General features: G+C 45.4%; 1 protein-coding gene across 3 annotated transcripts in view; it reads left to right on the top strand.

Annotated features, from left to right (window-relative positions):
* FREM1 (FRAS1 related extracellular matrix 1) overlaps positions 1-22,264 on the top strand; it is a 72,993-nt gene that overhangs the window by 5,468 nt on the left and 45,261 nt on the right. For all 3 annotated transcript variants that reach the window (XM_009934471.2, XM_075411155.1, XM_075411154.1), the window contains exons 3-15: positions 491-792; positions 1,299-1,495; positions 2,154-2,477; positions 4,078-4,186; positions 11,924-12,055; positions 14,361-14,705; positions 15,383-15,525; positions 16,100-16,296; positions 17,490-17,580; positions 18,623-18,790; positions 19,320-19,528; positions 20,975-21,068; positions 21,542-21,794. In XM_009934471.2, coding sequence (XP_009932773.2) covers positions 491-792; positions 1,299-1,495; positions 2,154-2,477; positions 4,078-4,186; positions 11,924-12,055; positions 14,361-14,705; positions 15,383-15,525; positions 16,100-16,296; positions 17,490-17,580; positions 18,623-18,790; positions 19,320-19,528; positions 20,975-21,068; positions 21,542-21,794 — 2,564 coding nt within the window. The remainder of the gene's footprint in view (positions 1-490; positions 793-1,298; positions 1,496-2,153; positions 2,478-4,077; positions 4,187-11,923; positions 12,056-14,360; positions 14,706-15,382; positions 15,526-16,099; positions 16,297-17,489; positions 17,581-18,622; positions 18,791-19,319; positions 19,529-20,974; positions 21,069-21,541; positions 21,795-22,264) is intronic.

Genomic DNA, 22,264 nt, shown 5'->3' with positions numbered 1-22,264 from the left:
TGTTCTGCCATACATATCGTAACTACTTAGATCCAGTAGCAGCATCACTAGTCAACAAGTGCCCATCTATTTACAGAAACATTTGTCACAGTGGATTTCAGATACACTCAAACAATGTGTCTGTTAGCATTAACAAATATTATGTATTGCTTGTTTATTACAGAAACCCAGTGATTTTTCTGTTCATTATTGGAAGTGACAACAGTACTTTCAGAGCACTGTATGTTCTGTGCTGTCCTTCTGAGAGGGACACAGAGCCTTGCGTATACACAACGAGTAACCTCTTCCTTTGCACAAACACCCTTTTCATAAGTATGAGGAGGTGGGCAGCAGTGTCTGGCACCTGGTGGTCTCTGATGACCTCAGGTTTGAGGGAACATGAGAGAAAGTGGTTCAAAGTAATTCAGTTAGAAAGGTGAGGCCAATGCCAAACTCACAGAGCAACAGAAGATGGGTTGAAGCATAATTAATTTCCTTCTATCACCTGCAGGTTTACAGAAACTGAAACGTTTGTGGAAACATTCACCCTCCATGTGCAGTTACTTGAGCCAGACTGTAACATCATCAAAATGCGCTCCCGTGCCCTGGAGGTCCCTGAGTGCTATGGTCTGTCCAGGGTGATTGACAAGAACGTCCTCACTTTTGACTATGACAGGAAGATAAATCTGGATTGCACCATTTCCATAGTGTCTTCGGAGACCCACCTGCCTGCTCATGGCCAGCTAATCACCGGGGAAGTGCAGCAAGAGCAGCTTCGTGGAGATCAGCCACAGAGTTTCTTCCCTGACCATAGTATGATGTGCTTTAGTTGTTTGTGTTAGCAGGTTCAAAGAGACCCAGCAGATGAAGTCTGCAGCAGTGGGTTGTTTCATATGTGCTGAGTACAAGCGGGTCACATGAAGTTTAATGAACAGCTGGAGCTGTCATGGAAACTAAAAGGGAGTGAAGTTTGTGTGGGGTGCAACACAGATCACAGATCTAGGTCAGTAATCCCCTGACTGGAGTCTGTTTTTGGCTCCTAGACCTGTAGACCAATGTGACGGCTTTGGGCATGCCAAGACTCAGTGGAAACACACAGAGAGTTGTTGGAGGCAGCACCTACCCAAGAGACCAAGGGAGGTTGCAGTTGGAAGATGTCAGCTGAGAACAAAATCCTGCAGGAAAAGTTAAGTTAGGAAAGGAGTCCTAATTCTCATCACACTGTTTTTTTATCAGAGTTAGTTTAGCTATGTGGACAGGCTTCCCATGTTGGTTTCTGCCCTGATAACTATTTCACCATTGCTTCTGTTGGGTCACAGAGCACAGCGTGGGCCAGCAGTGCAGGAATGGGAGCTGCGTGCTGGGACTGAGCATCGTTCACAACATGAAAATGAGCTGCGAAGAATTTCTGAGAGTGGGGATTCGATATCAACACCTTGGCCCTCCCTCGCCTGACACCGATTATATTGCTGTGAGGCTGGATCTCACAGATACCAGAAGCAAAACTCTGCACAAGGTAGACTTTTATGCAACCTTAGAATGACTGATTGTCTTCCTGGTTTTCAAAAAATTTAAATTCATTGCTCCTTTTCACATCAGAAGAGAGATAGCAATCCTGAAAGCTTGTTAAGTTCTTACAACGTTGTCAGCTGGGCAAATGAAAGTTATTATCTCCATGCCTCTGTGATTAGACCATTATGGCTACACAAAAACACCTCTGGTTGTTTACTGGCAGGCGTAAGTAGTTAAGCCTGAGACCAAAATTAATTCTGGCATAATTCTACCTTTTTTATAGAGCATGACCCGCACTGACTTCAACATACATTGTAATTAGTAAGTTAAGAGCTGTGTGAACACTTTCATTTAATAACAATTAATGACTTGTGCATGTTTCTGTCAGGCAAAGTTACTGGTTAAACTCACATCAAATTAAGCGAGTTATTTCAGCTCAAAACTGAGCACACATATAAGACTAGTGAACCTGGAAGACCTTTTCATGAGGTCTAAACATTTATTGTAGGCATTTTCTTATTAAAATGTTTCAATTTTTCTTTTCGAAATAATTATTGCTTTAACATGTACCCCAATTAGCTATGTGAAGGTAACGGAAATATTGAATTTATTTTGTTTGCTTTACCTTGTCCTTTTAGTTGTCTTATTTTTTCCTGTTGTAGACTGAGTATGCATGGCTCCCTGTTCAGATTAAAGGCGCTATTCCCAATCAAACACCTAAAGCTGCCCTGATGGCAAAGTTCATCCTGGAAGTAGATCAATTTATTTTAACCCCCTTTACAACCACAACCATTGATGCTGAAGACAATGAAACTCCAAAGTCCCTGCTTGTATTCAACATTACCAAGTCACCTCCATGGGGCTTCATCACTCATCTATCTGACCATACAAAAGCTGTTTGCTCCTTTACGTGGAAAGATCTCAGTGACACGCTCATTGCTTATCAGCCTCCAAATAACAGCCACACAGAAAGGAGGAATTATGAGGTAACACTGTAATGTAGGAGCATTTGCTGCTTTTCATCTCCTTAACATTCAACAAGCTGTAAATAAATGCATTTGCTTGTAATGGATATTTTTCAGAAAAAAAAATAAAAAAAGGTGTTTTTCTAACCATATGCAATGCAGGAGCAGAGGTGAAATCTTTTACCACTTTCTTTCATGACTCATCATCTGAACTGTCTAACACAAATCAGGTGTTTGTTGCTCACTACTTAAGAATTTCTTTGCACTAGAAGATTTTCATCCGCTTTCACTGAGAATATCTAAACACGATTTTTTGGTTATTTTTAAAATATTATATTTTATTTTATTTTATTTTATTTTATTTTATTTTATTTTATTTTATTTTATTTTATTTTTACACTGCTTGTAGATCTAGCCAAGAGCCTTTGGAAGGATTAATAGTGCCTTTTCCACATAGCTTTTATCTCTATGTGACAGTACTGATCCCTGTGACTTGTGGACACGTGACATATTTAAAGCCTTGAAAGATGGACCAGCTAAATGTCAGGATTGCCATTTGACCTTACACCCTACCTTCTGTGGCAATGGTGGCACAGGGATAACAAAAAGGCACTCCCAACTGTTCCTGCTAGGAGGAGGGCTGCTAGGGATGTTTCTCCCTCCAGATCTGCCGGAGTGCTCACGGTGAATGTGTCCTTACTTTTGGTAGAGTGTTACTTTATTTTTTCAGTAACCAGTATTGCTAGATATTTTGTCTAATTAAGTAGTGTGCCAGCACTCTGAGAAATAAGCCATAGTCTGAAAAAGCAGGTATAAGAGGACAAGAAATGGATTAAAGGAGTGTGTAAATATGCTGATAGTTATAAAATAACTATCTGATAAGATACTTAAGCAACAACCCAAACAAAAAGAAAAGGTTGGTGCTAAAGTAATGAATCTGAGAGACAGAAAATCAGAGCAAGACAACCTGGGGAAAAGGTGGACTGGAAAGCAGAGTAACAGTAACTTTCGTACCTGATGCCGACAAGGCCTGTCTTTTTTTAACCTTGGCCGTCACAGCAACTTGCTTTCTGTTTCCTCAGTATGATGATTATTCATCCTACCAAACCGCCTGCTCCGTAAGTGCCTCTTCTCTGTTCTGCTTTCAGCATTGTTTGATCACAGGTTCAAGAAATTGACAATTCAGGAGTTTCACAATTCAAGAGTTTGACATTATTTTTTTCTATGCCAGTCCAGATATTTTCTTCCATATATTTTTTGGTCCTACATATGTTAAAAGTTTGGGAAATGTGCCTTCCCCCTCTTATAATTACTATTAAAAAAGCCTTATGTTAATCACTGAGTTAATTGTATGCCAAACAACAGAGAAAATGTTTCTCTTTCCCATCCATTTCCACACATTGCAAACTAACTTCCCCAGTATTCACTGTGAAGCATACAGAAGACAGATACCTAATTTAGTGCAGTACCTCAAAGGCTCTTTATAGACGCTAAATCAAGTTTCATTTGTTTATATATTATCAGAAGATCTCTCAGGTAAGAACATACTCTATGTGTTTTGAGGTACCGCTGCTTTTCAGGCTTTTTTTTTTAATAAGTAATTTCTCTGTTTTCACAATAGGTGGAGTTTGAGGTTCATGACTTCTACTTTGAAAGGAGTTTGCCGATCACTGTGCGTCTTTCTATCAGAACAACAGATACAAATGCTCCTCGAGTTTCATGGAATACAGGTGAGATCTCTTTTCCTCAGTTTATTTTGCTACAGAATTTATAATGTTTTGACACAGACATTTGACAAAGCTCTATGTCCTGGGTTTGGCCAGGACAGGGTTAATTTTCACCAGACTCCAGGAAGGGGCACAGCCGGGGGGTGGGGGCTGACCCCACCTGGCCAAACAGAGCCCGGTATTCCATACCATGTGACGTCACGCTGGGTTCCGGTGGGGGGGGAGCGGCGCGGCGGGAACGCACTCGCGGCTTGGGCGGGCGCAGCGCCGGTCCGGTTTCGGGAGAGCGGCTGTTGTACGGTTCGTGGTTGTGTTTTCTCCTTATTTGTATCGTTGTTGTTCCTGTTTTCCCTCTGTTTGCTGTTCTGTTAAACTGCCCTTATCCCGACCCACCAGTTTTCTGCCTGTTTCTTTCCATTCTCCTCCGCACGCCGGCGGGGGGAGGGGCGGCCGCGTGGCGCTTTTGTTGCCGGCGGCAGCCGAAACCGAAACATTAAATTGGCGCCCAGACGTGGGGCGGGGATAACGGCAGGGCTGAGCAGCGGGTGTTAAAACTGCTTTCTTACATTTTGTTAAATTTTGTTATACGCATTTTTCTGTGTTAAAATAGTCGCCGGTAAAAATGTTTCTGACTTTGATCAAATATCTCTGCTACGTAAATCCTTACTTGCTGTATGTGTTTGCCGCCGTGCTGTTTGTTACCTCGGGAAAGAAGATCAGGATGATGATTTTGCTGTACTGTACGATATCGACTTATGATATGATAACATCACTGTGCATGAAATTAGTCTTGTATTTGCATGCGGCACTGCGGTCATTTCCGTACCTCGGATCCTATGTCTTAGATTTTGTTAATAATCAAACCCAGTCTGTGGGGAAAGCCGAAGGGGATACCTTCCCCCACTCTTTCGCCCCCCCCCTCTCCCTCAGGCTGGTCCTAACTGCTTTTGAGAATTTCGAGTACCCCTGGGATGCTCAGGGCAGCACTCTCCTTTTGTTATGCCTCTTGAATGGGTTGCAGGTTTTGTTTAGGGTTAAGCAAGTCGTTAAGAACATCGTGCAGAGACCTGCCCCGGGGCCGGATAGCTGTGAGTGGCTGGGTGTGTGGGACAGCATGGGCAGGTGTCTAGAGCAGTGGGCACCCCCGGTGTGTTTTAAACTCACCCCTGAACAAATACAGAAACCGGACAAACTAGTAAAATATCTGAAAAAAGTGTGCTGCCACCCTGGGAACTCCAGAGAGACACAGATCACCACAATGTGCTGGGGTCTGGCCCACGCCTACCGAGCCCTGTTCAACACTGTTCAGTGCCTTAAAGGGGAAAGGGGGGGGAATGAAGCAGCAGGCACTGCAGCTGGCGCTGCCCCCCCAGCCGGCCCTGCAGCCCCTCCAGCCCAGCAGGCAGTCACAGCCCCCCAGACTGGCACCGCCGCTGCCACAGCTGCAGGGTCTGCCTCGGTTTCCCCAGCGGGCACAGCAGCTGCTCCAGCCCCAGCTCCAGCCGCAGGCACAGTGACTGAGCCCAATGACCAACCTGTGCAGGTAGCAGTCGCCCCCGTAAAACTAAAGAAAGACGCAAAGAGAGCAGATCGCTCTGGGAGGGATGACGATGAGCCAGGGTCATCACGGGAGATAGAGACAGAGATCATCACCCGGTCCCTGTCCCTGGGCGAGCTGCGAGACATGCGGAAAGATTTCAGCCGCCGCCCAGGCGAGCACATTGCCACCTGGCTGCTGCGGTGCTGGGATAACGGGGCCAGCAGCTTGGAATTAGAGGGCAAGGAAGCCAAGCAGCTGGGATCCCTGGCCAGGGATGGGGGCATTGACAAGGCCATTGGGAAAAAGGAACAAGTCCTCAGCCTCTGGAGGAGACTTCTGTCAGGCGTGAGGGAGAGATACCCCTTCAGTGACGATTTTGTATGCTATCCTGGCAAGTGGACCAATATGGAAAGGGGTATTCAGTACTTGAGGGAATTAGCTGTGCGGGAGCTGGTTTACTGTGACACAGACGATGAGCAGGTACCCACAGACCCAGATGAACTCCAGTGCTCACAATCCATGTGGAGGAAGTTTGTGCGGAGCGCACCCTCCTCGCATGCCAACTCACTGGCAGTTGTAAACTGGAAAGGTAAAGACACACCAACAGTGGACGAGGTGGCTGTCAGACTCCGCCAATATGAGGAAAGTCTCTCTTCCTCCCTTGTCTCAGCTGTAAATAAATTGTCCCAGAAGGTCCAGCGACTCGAACAGAGTATGTCCTACTCCCCACCTGTACGGGCCAGTGTCTCAGCTATTAGGGGCAAGCGTTTCTCTGCTCAGGAGAGGGAATACAGAGGCTATACACCCCGGGGCACCCTGTGGTTCTACTTGCGTGACCACGGAGAGGACATGAGGAAGTGGGATGGAAAACCCACCTCAAGTCTAGAGGCCCGAGTACGTGAGTTGCGAGGTAAAACAATCACCAAAGGGGATTCTGTTAGGAAAAGTGCCGCTCCAGTTTCCAAAAGCCAGCTCTCCAGACCAGGTAGAAAGTTTGACCTTGATTCTGATCCTCTGGAGGGGACCTCCAAGTCATTTTTACAGCAGGTGAGCAGCAATTTCTCTGACGAGGATTAGAGGGGCCCTGCCTCCAGCCAGGTGGAGGAAAGGGACAACCGTGTCTATTGGACGGTGTGGATTCGGTGGCCTGGCACGTCAGATCCACAAGAGTATAAAGCTCTAGTGGACACTGGTGCACAGTGTACTTTAATGCCATCAGAGTTCAAAGGGTCAGAGTCCATTTGCATTTCGGGAGTGACAGGGGGGTCCCAAGAGCTGAGTCTACTGGAGGCTGAAGTGAGCCTCACTGGGCAGGACTGGCAGAAGCACCCCATTGTAACTGGCCCCGAGGCTCCGTGCATCCTTGGGATAGACTATCTTAGGAGAGGCTATTTCAAGGACCCAAAGGGGTATCGGTGGGCTTTTGGCATAGCTGCTGTGGAGACGGAAGAAATTAAACAGCTGTCCATTTTGCCTGGTCTCTCGGAGGATCCTTCCGTTGTGGGGTTGCTGAGGGTTGAAGAACAACAGGTACCCATCGCAACCACAACGGTGCACCGGCGACAGTATCGTACCAACCGAGACTCCCTTCTCCCCATTCATCAGCTGATCCGCCAGCTGGAGAGTCAAGGAGTGATCAGCAAAACTCGCTCACCCTTTAATAGTCCCATATGGCCAGTGAGAAAATCTACTGGAGAGTGGAGACTGACAATAGACTACCGTGGCCTGAATGAAGTCACACCACCGCTGAGTGCTGCTGTGCCAGACATGCTAGAACTTCAATATCAGCTGGAGTCAAAGGCAGCCAAGTGGTATGCTACAATTGACATCGCTAATGCATTCTTCTCCATCCCTTTGGCAGCAGAGTGCAGGCCACAGTTTGCTTTCACCTGGAGGGGCATCCAGTACACCTGGAATCGACTGCCCCAGGGGTGGAAACACAATCCCACCATTTGCCATGGACTAATCCAGACTGCACTGGAAAAGGGTGAAGCCCCAGAACATCTGCAGTACATCGATGACATCATTATATGGGGCGACACAGCGGAGGAGGTTTTCGAGAAAGGGGAGAAAATAGTTCAGATCCTTCTGAAAGCCGGTTTCGCCATTAAGCGAAGTAAAGTCAAGGGACCTGCGCAAGAGATCCAGTTTTTGGGAATAAAATGGCAGGATGGGCGCCGTCAAATCCCAATGGATGTCATCAACAAAATAGCAGCTATGTCTCCACCAACCAGCAAAAAGGAAGCACAGGCCTTCCTGGGTGTTGTGGGTTTTTGGAGGATGCACATCCCAAATTACAGCCAGATTGTAAGTCCTCTGTACCACGTGACCCGGAAGAAGAATGATTTTGAATGGGGCCCTGAGCAACGACAGGCATTTGAACAGATTAAACGGGAGATAGTTCATGCCGTAGCCCTTGGTCCAGTCCGGTCAGGGCAAGATGTTAAAAACGTGCTCTACACCGCAGCCGGGGAGAATGGCCCAACCTGGAGTCTCTGGCAGAAAGCACCATGGGAGACTCGAGGTCGACCCCTGGGGTTCTGGAGCCGGGGATACAAAGGATCCGAGGCCCGCTATACTCCCACTGAAAAAGAGATTCTGGCAGCATATGAAGGCGTTCGAGCTGCTTCAGAAGTGGTCGGCACTGAAGCACAGCTCCTCCTAGCTCCACGATTGCCGGTCCTGGGCTGGATGTTCAAAGAGAGGGTCCCTTCTACGCATCATGCCACCGATGCTACGTGGAGTAAGTGGGTCGCTCTGATCACCCAGCGCGCCCGAATGGGAAACCCCAGTCGCCCAGGAATTCTGGAGGTCATCATGGACTGGCCAGAAGGCAAAGATTTTGGAGCATCGCCAGAGGAGGAGGTGACACGTGCTGAAGAGGCCCCACTGTATAACCAGCTGCCAGAAGATAAGAAAGAGTATGCCCTGTTCACGGATGGGTCCTGTCGCATTGTGGGGAAGCAGCGGAGGTGGAAGGCTGCTGTATGGAGCCCTACACGACAAGTCGCGGAAACTGCTGAGGGAGAAGGTGAGTCCAGCCAGTTTGCAGAGGTGAAAGCCATCCAGCTGGCTTTAGACATTGCCAGTCGAGAGAAGTGGCCAGTGCTCTATCTTTACACCGACTCTTGGATGGTGGCCAATGCCTTGTGGGGGTGGCTGCAGCAATGGAAGAAGAACAACTGGCAGCGCAGAGGCAAACCTATCTGGGCTGCCCCATTGTGGCAAGATATTGCTGCCCGGCTAGAGCAGTTGGCTGTAAAAGTCCGTCACGTGGACGCCCACGTCCCTAAGAGTCGGGCCACTGAAGAACATCAAAACAACCACCAGGTAGATCAGGCTGCTAAGATTGAAGTGGCTCAGGTGGATCTGGACTGGCAACATAAGGGTGAACTCTTTATAGCTCGGTGGGCCCATGACACCTCGGGCCACCAAGGAAGAGACGCGACATACAGATGGGCTCGTGACCGAGGGGTGGACTTGACCATGGACACTATTGCACAGGTTATCCATGAATGTGAGACATGCGCTGCAATCAAGCAAGCCAAGCGGGTAAAGCCTCAGTGGTATGGAGGACGATGGCTAAAATATAAATATGGGGAGGCTTGGCAGATTGACTACATCACACTGCCACAAACCCGCCAAGGCAAGCGCTATGTACTCACAATGGTGGAGGCCACCACCGGATGGCTGGAAACCTACCCTGTGCCCCATGCCACCGCCCGGAATACCATCCTGGGCCTGGAAAAACAAGTCCTGTGGCGACATGGCACTCCCGAAAGAATCGAGTCGGACAACGGGACTCACTTTCGCAACAGCCTCATAGACACCTGGGCCAAAGAACACGGCATTGAGTGGGTGTATCATATCCCCTACCATGCACCAGCCTCGGGAAAGATCGAACGTTACAATGGGCTGCTAAAAACCACTTTGAGGGCAATGGGGGGTGGGACTTTCAAAAATTGGGATACCCATTTAGCAAAGGCCACCTGGTTGGTTAACACCAGAGGGTCCACCAACCGGGCTGGTCCTGCCCAGTCAAAACCTCAGCGCCCCGTAGAAGGGGATAAAGTCCCTGTAGTGCACATGCGGAACATGTTAGGGAAGACAGTTTGGGTTAGTCCTGCCTCGGGCAAAGGCAAGCCCGTCCGTGGGATTGCTTTTGCTCAAGGACCTGGGTGTACCTGGTGGGTAATGCGGAAGGATGGGGAAGTCCGATGTGTACCTCATGGGGATTTAATTTTGGGCGAGAATAGTCCATAAATAAATTGTATAAAGTTAGTTGTTAAATAACCCTGTCACTGTCTGTTATCACTGTTATAATTGTTATATTTTGTACCAGTAGTAGCATAGTAAGAATCGTCCAGATTAAAGAAGGATGGACTTTTTCGATGAAAACCTAGCAGAGCACAGCGATGATGGAACTGGACCTGGTTTTCAACAACTGGCATCCAGCAACTTCATCAAGATCAACATCTCCTGCAGACTGTGGGCATGGGCTGCACCAGATACATCAGCCGTGAGCTCCGGATGCAGCAAGTGACCGCCCATCACCACACATCACCTCTCCCGCCATGGAAGACCATTACGACAGATGGAGCCTGAAGTCATGGATTAAATGAACTCAACGGACACTTTAGAGTGATGATCCATAGATTAAAGGAATGATATCTGGAGACAGGAGAAGTGGTGGTGATCAACTGGACAATGGGGGACCTGGGCATGACGTAGATGGTATGGAATAAGGGGTGGATAATGTCCTGGGTTTGGCCAGGACAGGGTTAATTTTCACCAGACTCCAGGAAGGGGCACAGCCCGGGGGTGGGGGCTGACCCCACCTGGCCAAACAGAGCCCGGTATTCCATACCATGTGACGTCACGCTGGGTTCCGGTGGGGGGGGAGCGGCGCGGCGGGAACGCACTCGCGGCTTGGGCGGGCGCAGCGCCGGTCCGGTTTCGGGAGAGCGGCTGTTGTACGGTTCGTGGTTGTGTTTTCTCCTTATTTGTATCGTTGTTGTTCCTGTTTTCCCTCTGTTTGCTGTTCTGTTAAACTGCCCTTATCCCGACCCACCAGTTTTCTGCCTGTTTCTTTCCATTCTCCTCCGCACGCCGGCGGGGGGAGGGGCGGCCGCGTGGCGCTTTTGTTGCCGGCGGCAGCCGAAACCGAAACACTCTAAAATTCAGATTTACACCTGGAGTTTAAGGATCATTAAACTGAGGGTGTGTAAATCTATTCTTTCCCTTTATCCACTTTGGGGGAACACATTACAACAACTTGAAAAAATCTAACGTTTTAACTGGAACAAAAAATAAAGAAAAAGGGAAGTTACAGGAAAAATCAGGATTTCTATATACAGCAATTTCTTCGAGAACGAACTGGGCATAAAAGAATATAAATAGTAGAGACAAATATGTGATGGAATAGGAGTAGTAGGGTAGTGTGTGGGAAAGACGAAGGCTTGTTGGCATTGTTTAAAGTGGAAGTCTGCAAAAACAAACAACTAGTAAGAAAGGTCATAATACACCATCAGCCATTTGAAGCCTGGAAACCTTACAGGGTTAAAGTTAATTGAAAGAGCTTTATAGTGCCTGTGCTGGAGAGGAGACAGGCTCTCCCATCTAGAGCAACATGTGCATTAATATTTAATCATCAAAAGGCAAAGGTATAAAACAAGTATTGAAGTTAACACCAGAGAAAGAGCAGTCTCCTCACAGTATGAAAGGGAAGGAGCTGAGAAGGAGAGGCCTCGTACTCCAGAGAAGCCCCACCTGAACTGAGTGTCTAGGTAAAAAGAAGAGCTACAGTCCTCTGTCTTGAAGATCAATATATGCTTTTAAATGCAGACTCATTAGTGAAGCTGAGTGCACAGTTTCGGATATTGTGAGATTGCAAGGGCAATGCTGCAGTTTGTGCAAAAGTCCAGAAACATGCCTAGATAGTCTACCAGATCACTGAGAACAAGAATATGTTGTTTCTCTAAAAAAAAAAAATCCTTAAAGAGAGTTGACTAAGGCAAGTATGTGAGAATAAAAGCTGGTGCCAAGCTTTTAAGATGGCCTTGAAATGTCTGTCACAGGTAGGTATGTGGATAGAATTAAACACCTTTTTTTCCTGGCTGCAAAAACCTTTAGAGGAGTTAGGTGCTGACAGCCTTGAATGTTGCAGATGCTTTGGCGAAATAACACTCTGCTCTTTGCAGGCCTCAGCCTCCTGGAAGGGCAATCCCGCCCCATCACATGGCAGCACTTTCAAATCGTAGACAACGATGGCATCCAGAATGTTCGCCTGGTCATAACTGATGGCTTACAGCACGGGCAGCTCACTGTGAGAGGTAAATCGTTTCAACCTGAGGGCCTGGAAACGTGTTCTCTAGAGACAATCGGCTACAACAACGTGACAGTCACTAAGATGTGATAGACTCTGTCACATGTCGCTCCCTGCTGAGGGCTGCCAGATGCATAAGAGACAGATTTACAAGGGAATGAAGGTGGGGAAAGAAATACCTGCATGCACAGTAAGAAACAAAAGAATTCACAAGCTCATAATGAAAGTCAGTTGCATAGCCTAGACACTTTTGCAAATAGTGTATTTATTCTGTCCATATCCTTAAATGGGAGATACTTGTACTTTCTTAATGTGCATTTACATCCCAAAGCTGAAATTTTAAAGAACTCAGCTATGCTTTCACTGAGCAGGCATCACCTAGGCGAAATGCAGCTGCTATATTTTCACTTCCTACATTTTTACTTGAAGATGCTAAGGAATGCTGAGTGATCTTAATTTGTTGGCAAATACAGATAGCATTTGGATACGGTTGTTATTTACTGGCAGCTATAAGATTTGTTTCAAAAAGTGGCGATTAAATTAGACTTCTAATTAGTTAGCCTTCTTCATTGTGAATATCACTAATTTTGCTTTGCAATCTCATGAGTCAGCACAGTGCTGGTCTCTTTGGGAAAATGGTTAGGTAAAAAAAGTCACTCTGCTGTTGGCAGGGTGGAAAGAAGCTGCCACTATCAATGCTGGATTTTTTGATAGGTAAATGTATTTTTGTAAAATGCATAGCCTAGAGACATAAAGCAAGTATGTAAAGAAAAGGGGAAGGTAGTGTTTGGAATTCAGTGGAAGCAGAAAATATTCAGAATCATGTTTTGTCTCAGGAAACTATGCCAAGGAGTTCAGTGTCTGCATGACCATCCTCCTGTGGGGCTGCCAACGGGAGCTCTGCAGGGTCGGCAGTGTGCCACAGGCTCAGCCCCAGGGGCGGTGTTACGGGGGGCTGTGCAGTCCCCTGAGGAGCCAGCTGCAGGCTGTGGGGCCACAGACCGGCTGTGCCGCAGGAGCATGCAGAGCCCAGGGCCCATCTCGCAGCAGCAGCCCCACCCCTGCACGCAGACCCCCAGGATTTCTCAGCCTCCCGTGGACCAGCCACCGGTGGATGCTTCTTCTGCAGTGGCCACGCCTTACTCTCTTTTACGTGTCTGCACAGGCACATGCAAAGGAAACCACCACAACAATTTTTGGCAATTATCTTTTTTGTATTGCAAGCACTGACTGATGTTCACACTCTAAAGGAAAGTTTGGATTTAGTCCTCCAGCTGCATGGTAACTCTAACGCTGCTGGCAAATGGTCTGAGCCACTGCTCACTGAACCAGTGGAGTGGAATTATCTGTGGGGAACAATGTATCAGCCCAACGTTTTGAATGGTCTTTTGCTGAGTTTTGTTGATAAAGACTTCCTGGTTTTCTGACACTTGGCAAAGGAATTCTTCTGGAACTGCCAAAGGCACCTGACACAGAGTCTCGCTAGGCTAAAGTGAGCATTTACTGCAGTGTTAGGCCACTGATGGTATTTAGCTAAGACCTTTGGCATGAAGGACCATAGATGGAAGAAAGAGATATGCATGTTGTTCCCTGCCTTCTGTCACCTCTAACAGGGTTTTATTTGGTGGTGAGGCAGTTATTTCTCCATCCTAAAGCTTGCCCACAATTCTCTTCAAATCAGGAGAAAAGGGAGTGGGTGGGTGTCTCTGCAGAAGTTACACAGCAAGGAGGGCAAAAAAATATTTTTCTTGGAGGCCCTGGGGAGATCATCTCTTCCAGCACCAGCTTGTAGTTCTCAAAACCTTTAACCTGCCTGAATATATAATATATGTGTGCACATCATGTATAGTGAAGCAGAGGTGTAAAATTGTCTTAATATAGGTAGTAACCTCAATATGCAGAAAAAAAAGACCCACAAATATTATCTTTTACTTGCAATGAAATGCTGAGCTGTAATTATAAAGCATATTCTCTTTGATGCTTAAAATACATGTAAAATGTTCTGATGAGAAAGTAGAGGTGGAAATTAAAGTGGAAACAGTCGCAGTTAAAAATCCTTGACATCTCCAATTACCCTTTGTTGCAATGGGCTTCTGGAGGATTTTCTCTGCTACCACAGTTGCAAATTCTGCATTCTTATTAACTATTCCAAATTCCACAAACTTGTTTCCAGTAGGTGAAGTTACATTTGATTTTTCTAGTTAGAGATGCGTTCTCCTTCTTAGTCCCTTAATAACATCCATATTGGTGAAGCGTTCTTCTCTAGGCTGAACTGCATGTTTTTGATGCGTTTTCTTCCACTGTTTTGACAGGAGGGAAAGGATTCATGTTCACAGTGTTTGATATTCAGGCTGGAGTTGTTCAATACCATCATGATGACAGTGATTCTACTAAGGACTTTGTGGTGTTTAGGATTTTCGATGGCCTCCACAGTATTCGCCATAAGTTTCCAATCAATATTCTCCCTAAAGATGACAGTCCTCCATTTCTTATCAGCAATGTGGTCATTGAAGTTCAAGAGGGACAGGCGATTCTGATTCAGGGCTCCATGCTTCATGCTTCTGATATGGATTCTAGTGATGCTTACATACTATTCAATATTACCAAGCCACCACAGGCCGGAGAAATCATGAAGAAACCAGGACCAAACTTGATAGGTAATGAAACACATCCACAATAGCATGCTGTTATTTGTTGTCTCCATTTTAACTACATTAAAAGTTAGTTAGACAACTTATTTTGGCTCAGGACAAATCATGTCAAATTTGGACTTCTTTCATTATAGCGTATATCCCCATCATTAATCAATGTTGGTCTTTGCAAAAGGATAACTATGCCTGTGAATACAGTTTATCCCAATATATTCTTCTGAGTCTATTTCCCTACTGTACTTTTCTCCTCCAGAAATATTGGACTAGGTAGGACTTATTTTATCTGCAAAGATCCCTGACAAGTTCAAAGTTATTGGGTGATGCTAATAATGCTAAAAGAGGAAGAAAGCCCTCCTTCCATTTAACTGAACTTAGAAATTCCCACGCTATACTGCAGAGGCTGCTAGTCCTGCAAATTGTCTTTTGTCCTCTGAACAGGGCTTTATGCCCATTTGCTGTGTTTCTTCAATTTCTGAGTGATCTTTAAGTGACATAGAAAAGACGTTGATGATCTTCAGAAAACAATGGAAGGCAATGAGACAACATTTCAAAGGGCTTGCCCTAGTTAGGGTGAGAAAGAGCACATTATGCTTCACCAGTTACTTGCACAGCTAAAGGATAATTTTTATGAATTATTAAAATCATGCACTATTCAATAGAAGATATGTTGTTCAATTCAACAGGGTATTCTGTCAGCAGTTTTCTTCAGAGGGATCTATTTAATGGAATAATTTATTATCATCATTTGGGAGGAGAAGTGTTTGAAGATTCCCTTGAGTTTGTGCTGTGTGATAGTCATGACCCTCCCAATCTCTCAGAGCCACAGGTATGAAACTGACGCATCTTTGGCAGTCCTGCATTATTCCTTCAGATGGCTGATGATTTTACAACTTCTGACAGACTTTCAAATCAAACTGGCAGAGATTTTTTTCTGCTTGTCATCACCACAAATAATGTTCTTCAAAGCTAGCCCTAGTTCTTGCTTCCCATGGGTTAATTCTCTCTGCCTGGCCGGAGAGACACAAGTCCATTGTAAAGACATTTTCCTACACTGTAAAATGCAATGTTGAAAAAAAATTATATTTGGGGACCGCACAAACAAACTAAAGAGCCCTCCTGAAGTCAACTGAGAAGAGACTATTTATTTCACTCAGGAGTCCAACATACTGAATTTAAATTTGCTTTTAATTTAAAAGGAAACTGCCAAGATTCATAGGCTTTGCATGTAACTGTTGTATATCTCCCTTACTCATGTGTTCATGATACAGCATGACAGCTACAACCTACATCTCATATTCCAGTGATCCACTTACTACTGTGTGTGCATGTTTTGTGAACAGCTGCTTGGACACTCTTATTGGGAGGCATGGCTGCTGATTTTACTGTCTTCCTGATTTCAGGTGATGATGGTGCACATTATCCCTGTGGACAATCAGCTGCCCAGAGAAGCCCCAGGAGTGACCCGTCACCTGGTTGTTAAGGAGACTGAGATTGCTCACCTGACTAAGAAACATCTCCACTTCATAGACGTGGAAGAGCAAGAAAGGGAACTCACATACACCATAACCACTGCCCCATTTTTCTCTTGCATGCACGAGTAGGTGTGAGGTGCCATACTTTTTAGGTGGGACAGGGCAATGAGCCATGTGAGAGGAGCAGCCCCAGTGGCAGTAGCATGCTTGTGTCTCAGGTTCTTCATCTGTCTGCTTAAAGTGCAGGTGACAATAGCCGGGTGTGGCTCTCCTGTTGATGATTAAGGGTGAGCTGGAGCTGAAAGCAACAGAAAAATACAGAGTAATAATAATAAGAAAAGCATAGTTTAGCAAGAAATAAGGAGGAAAACACCTGAAATCTTTTGTTGCCTTTTGTTGGACTTGCATTTTACACTGGCCTGTGGGATCTCGTACAACCTTGAGCACAAGACACAGCACATCTCCTAACTGATAGAGTGTAGCTGACCTGGGCCTGCCCCAGACTGAGAAGATGAGGTGCTGCAGCTTTTTCTAGCATATTATTACTATGGCACTGTGAAGGACTCCTGGTTCTGGACCAGGAAGCTGTGGAGCAGAACGCAGGCAGAACAGGTTATGGGAGCAATAGGGGTATGGGATGAATGGGTGTAGTAGCAGTTTACATGTCACTGATGCTGCGTCAGCATTTGGTAAATTCATGACAGCATCGGCAACAATTTACTCAATAGAAAAGTTTAAATTCCAGCCACTGCACAGTTTTAAGTTGAAGATCAAGAGTTTCAATTTTGAGCTCAAGCAACAGAGGATCAGTATGCAGCTGGGGAGTAGGATCTTTAGGCTGTTCCCCTATTCAGTCAAATAGCCATATACTTATCCAGTTTGCTGGTGACTGCTGTTGGAAAGCTGGCTTGCTGGCAACTGTTCATTCCAAAAGTTTATAAGATGCACGAAAACCAGAAATTGTTTGTTTTTCTACATAAACGTAAATGCAGGTGTATGTGTAATAAGAATGCAATGGACTAGACTCACTGGTCGTGTAAATGGTATCTGGGGTGTGCAGAGACACACTTGTAGCAAACCCAGAGCTTGCTTATAATGTATGCAATGACTTCTCATGACCATCCTGAAAAATATTTCTTGTGGTCAGTTTTCTGTGATAATGTTTAGATGAATAACAAGGATACAAGAATGAAGAATGTTTTCCCTTTCAATGCAGTTGGGAGTGGGAAGTTAATTTGAAATGCAAGATAGAGCTATGTGACTGTTGTTTTTCCTGTTCTTCAGTATTGCTAACCAGGACATACTTATTTTCGTACAGCCACTCCGACGCTGGAAGGCTGTTTATGGTGGACACCATCCCCAAGCTGGTCAAGGATCCTGCTGCTCTTGCACTGCGGTCATTTACTCAGGTTTGTTATGTTACCTGATACCATATCCAGTTCTAAACAATCTTAAAAAATTACCAGTATACAGATTCTTTTTGACAGGAGAAGAAGAGGTGAAAAATGAGGAGCAGTACTACCATGAGCTCTGCTTAAGAAGCTCAAAACATTGCTAATTCAAGTCCAGCTTTTAAAACAAATTTCCATCATGCTTCAGTTTTGTAATATGTAAACACGATTCTCCTTCTGAAACCAGAAGGGGATGCAGTTGCTCAGGGTAGGCTGAATTGGTTTCCAGCATGATGTAAAGAGGAAGGAAAAAATACACAAAATGTGGAAATGACACCTTGACAGTTTCCAGCCTCTTCTCCATGTCTCCATCAATAGATATGGCACAGGCTGAAACAGGCCTTTTTCAGGATTTTGTTGTTCAGTTTCAATGCTTCTACAGTGTGACGGATGTCTTAGAGATATTAGTAAAGTGCCCTGTTTTATATCCTGCTGTATGGCTAAGGTTGCATAATGGTGATCACTGCAGCACAATAATGAGAACTCCGACCCTACAAATCCTTAATCATGTGCATAATGTGAGTGTCTGGATGCAAGATTTTGGGGAATATTTTAGCCTCTTTCACCAGCCTGCCCTCACCCGGGGAGGCAGGGTGTGCAGTTTATTCATACTGGTGAGGCCAAATTTAGCTGCTATGGGATATGTTACACTAAAAGCTACGCTTTGGTGAATTGTTTATTTTAAACTCACAGTTAGAAAAGGCCCTGGGATCAGCATTCCACCGAGAAGGTAAGGCCACTGCCTCTGTTATCACTTATAAACTGTGTCCATATTTTTTGCCACAGGTTTGAGTATTTGAACCTGTACTCACCTGATTTGTAGCTAAAGAAGCACTACTCAAGATATTGCCAGTAGCTAAAGAGTAAATGGAAAGTTTCTAGAATTAATCTTGACAGTTGGGATAGCTTCTAATCAGGAGATGAGAAAGGTGCCTAATGTCCTGAATTATGGCTACTCCCATTATCTCTACTTACACGCACCTCTCTTCTCTTTTTGCAGCATGCTGTGAACTATATGAAAGTTGCCTACATGCCACCGCTGCAGGACATCGGGCCTGAAGCTCAGCAAGTGCATTTTATTTTTTCCGTCAGCAATCAGCATGGTGGCACTTTGTATGGGATCTGCTTCAATATCACAATTCTTCCTGTGGACAATCAAGCCCCAGAGGTACGGTGGTGGTGAGGGTGAGAGGGAAGGACTTGGGAATGGCTTTGGGTAGAAACAGAAATGCAGAGGGATGTCCTGATCTCACCAAAATAAAAAGTAAATCTTTCATGGGATCAGGGTTTCAGTGTCTTTCCCATAGCCTGCATTGGGACTGAAGTGGAAGGTGAAGTCTGGTGTGTGTGCAAGGTGATTTTTCATTCTAAGTAAGCTGAGGTCTGCCTTCAGCGTCTGACTGGCTGTACAAAGATACGTGTGCCACATCCTGATTAGCAAAACTGCATCCCCCCTCTTTGTCTTGCCTGTTTTTTATGAAGGTCAGGAGCCTCCATGAATGGGATCAGGACTGGGCTGCACATGTTAGGGCCTAATATTAGGAAATTTCTAAGGCTTTCCTAACACAGCAGAAAAGAGTACAGCTTTTGATATTTTGGGTTTTAAGGTGTCACCCGTCCTCATGCCAGAGCAAATTGAAATTGCACTTTTCGGAGGTGCAGTAGAAAAGGGAGTTCAGCATTTCTCCTCCATGCAGGTTTTTACAAGCCATTTGCAAGTGGAAGAGGGTGGCCTGAGGCCTGTCACAGAGGGACACATTCTCATCTCTGATGTGGACACCAAGCGGGAGCATCTCCTCCTCCTCCTGCAGAGACAGCCTCAGCATGGGGCGGTGGAGCTGGATGGCGTTCCAATGAAGGAAGGTGACAGGCTTTCCTGTGGGGACCTGCGTACCCTGGCAGTCAGGTTAGAAGAGTGGCTATCTTTTCCTCGTGTGATGGCCGAGTCTCTCAGTCGGACGAGTGAAAGCCCTGCAGCAGAGTGGTGCGAGGCACAGAGGCTACAGCTAGCCATGCTCACTGTAGCATGGCTCTGGCAGAGTGGCTCCAGGCCAAGACTGCTGTCTGAGCCCCGGGACTGCAACAGTTACTGTGCAAACTGAGCTGTTGTACGGCCAGGAGGTGGGAGCTAGCGACCATGTCTGATGTAGATAGGTTTCTCTACAATAAAGTACTGCCTCATGCAGATGGTGAGGCAAATTCTGTATTCAGCCATGCAGTTCCTGTGAAGGAGGCAATGGTTGCCCTCTTTTTTCTTTTGAGCAAGTTATGTGTTTATTAAACTCAGTTAGTTTACAAGAAAACTTGTATTGACGCTGATTAACCTGGAGATGAAAATTTTGCTGCTATATTTGTGGCAAGAACACGATTTCGCTTTCTAGATGCATGCAGAATTAGAGCTCCGTGACTCTTTTTCGATCTGTTGGTCAAAGAAAGCACCTACCACAGTGAGGACATACGTGTTTGGTAAACACCTCACAAGCAGCTAGAACATAGATGAAAAAACTTGTGTGAAAACTTTTTCCCAGCTGATGCCCGGTATATTTTTTTTTGGGGGGGGAAGGGAGAGGAGGGAGTTTCTTGTAGGAGACCACATGTTGCGGTTTAACCCCAGACAGCATCTAAGCACCATGCAGCCGCTCACTCACTGCCTTCACAGTGGGATGGGGGAGAGAGAGAGTCAGAAGGGTAAAAATGAGAAAACTCATGGATTGGCATAAGGACAGTTTAACAGAGGAAGAAAAAGCTGCATACATAAGCAATTCAAAACAAGGGATTCATTCACCACTTCCCACCGGCAGGCAGGTGTTCAGCCGTCTCCAGGAAAGCAGGGCTCCATCATGTGTAACAGTTATTTGGGAAGACAAACACCATAGCTCTGAATGTCCCCCCTCTCCTTCTGCTTCCCCTCACTTTACAGTGCTGAGCATGATGTCATATGGTATGGGATATCCCTTTGGTCAGCTGGGGTTGGCTGTCCCAGCTATGTCCCCTCCCAGCTTCTTGTGCACTCCCAGCCTCCTTGCTGGTGAGGAGCAGAGAAGGCCTTTGTGCAAGCACTGCTCAGCAATAACTAAAATATCCATGTATTATCAACACTGTTTTCAGCACAAATCCATAACACAGCTCCATACCAGCTACTATGAAGAAAGTTAACTCTATCCCAGCCAAAACCAGCACACCACACAATCCCTCTGAAGACTTTCTGATCCTGAACCAGCAGCCTTAGATGGACACCCTTGCACAGGGATCATCTTTTTCTATTTTGAGAGATCCACATTGTCTGGCATGAACAGAAAGCACAACTTTTTTGTGTGAAATCTGTGTAGCTCTTTTTTTTTCTTTTCCACAGGTATCGGCATGACGGCTCTGAGACTCTCACTGATGATGTTCTCTTTGCAGCCACAGATGGCATCCACTTTGTAGAGTTCATCCTGCAGGTCAAGGTCAGTGTGTTGCATCTTTCTGAGAAAAATTGCCTGTGCAGAAGAGTGCAAAGCTTGACTTCTGAAAGTCTTTGCATTCCCTTGGAAATTGCAAGATGATGGACTTGTTAGGCTTCCATCTCTACCCTAGGTTTCGGGTTTATGTGGCAAATTTGAGAGGAGATATGGCTTGTACTAGCTGAAAGGTATTTGTGCTTGCTGTAGCTTGGGTTCTTCTGTCTGGAATTATACTCTCTGTTCCTTGATATTGGGAGTGAGTTTTCTTTCTCAAGCTACAATTGCCTAGTTTGGCTTACTTTTGCCTTTGAATTTCAACAGTGACCCAAATTCAGCTTTGTTTTGTCCACCGAGAGAACTCAATGTATTCGGACACTGACACCATGCTTCTGTTTTAGGATAGAAAGCAATGTATTAAAACAACAGGTTTCCACTGAAATGAAAAATGAAAGATCTGAAATTATTTTTCTGATTAGGTGTTGCCTGTGAATGACGAGCCACCTATTATGCAAACAGGCCTTGTTCCTGTGCTCCACTGCCTGGAAGGTGAAGAAGTGGTCCTCTCCTCGGCGTACATTTATGCCACAGATGCAGACAGTGATGACATGAAACTGATGTTTATGCTGGCTCGCCAGCCCTACCACGGGGTGGTGAGGAAAGCTGGCATTGCTGTGGATCGTTTCTCCCAAGCTGATGTCACCTCTGGTTTCATCACATATAAGCATACTAGTAAGTGAGTTAAAGGCAGAATTAGGCTGGAAGATGGTCAGAGAGTTTTTGGCAGAAAATCTTAACCTGAATCCATATAATCTTTGCAGAAACTCAGCAGGAACTGCTCAGAAACCAATTGTGTTCTGACCAGGGAAAACGTAAGCTGGCTTTGAAAGAAGGCTGATGATACACAACTACCAAATGTTTTAATGTGGTCTCCAAATTTCTGTTTGCACTCAAAATTACATTAGAACAACTAGATGAAAGCATCATAATCCTGGAGGATCTCTTTCACTGTGGCTGATAAAATATCTTGGTCTTTCTGGCAAAATTACTATTAAATTAGTTACAAAATAGAGTCTTCTTATTTGTTTCATGACATTAAAAAAACCCTTCAGCCTTTTTGCATAGTTTTGTTTAGATAAAATAATGTAACGCTGTAAATAAGGATGCCTAGTTTTAATAGAAACTGCTAACAACCCAAGGTA

This window comes from Opisthocomus hoazin, chromosome Z (assembly GCF_030867145.1).
Source record: "Opisthocomus hoazin isolate bOpiHoa1 chromosome Z, bOpiHoa1.hap1, whole genome shotgun sequence".
Lineage (NCBI taxonomy): Eukaryota > Metazoa > Chordata > Aves > Opisthocomiformes > Opisthocomidae > Opisthocomus > Opisthocomus hoazin.
Note: the sequence above shows the minus strand (reverse complement) of the source record. Positions and strands in the feature narration are given on the sequence as shown.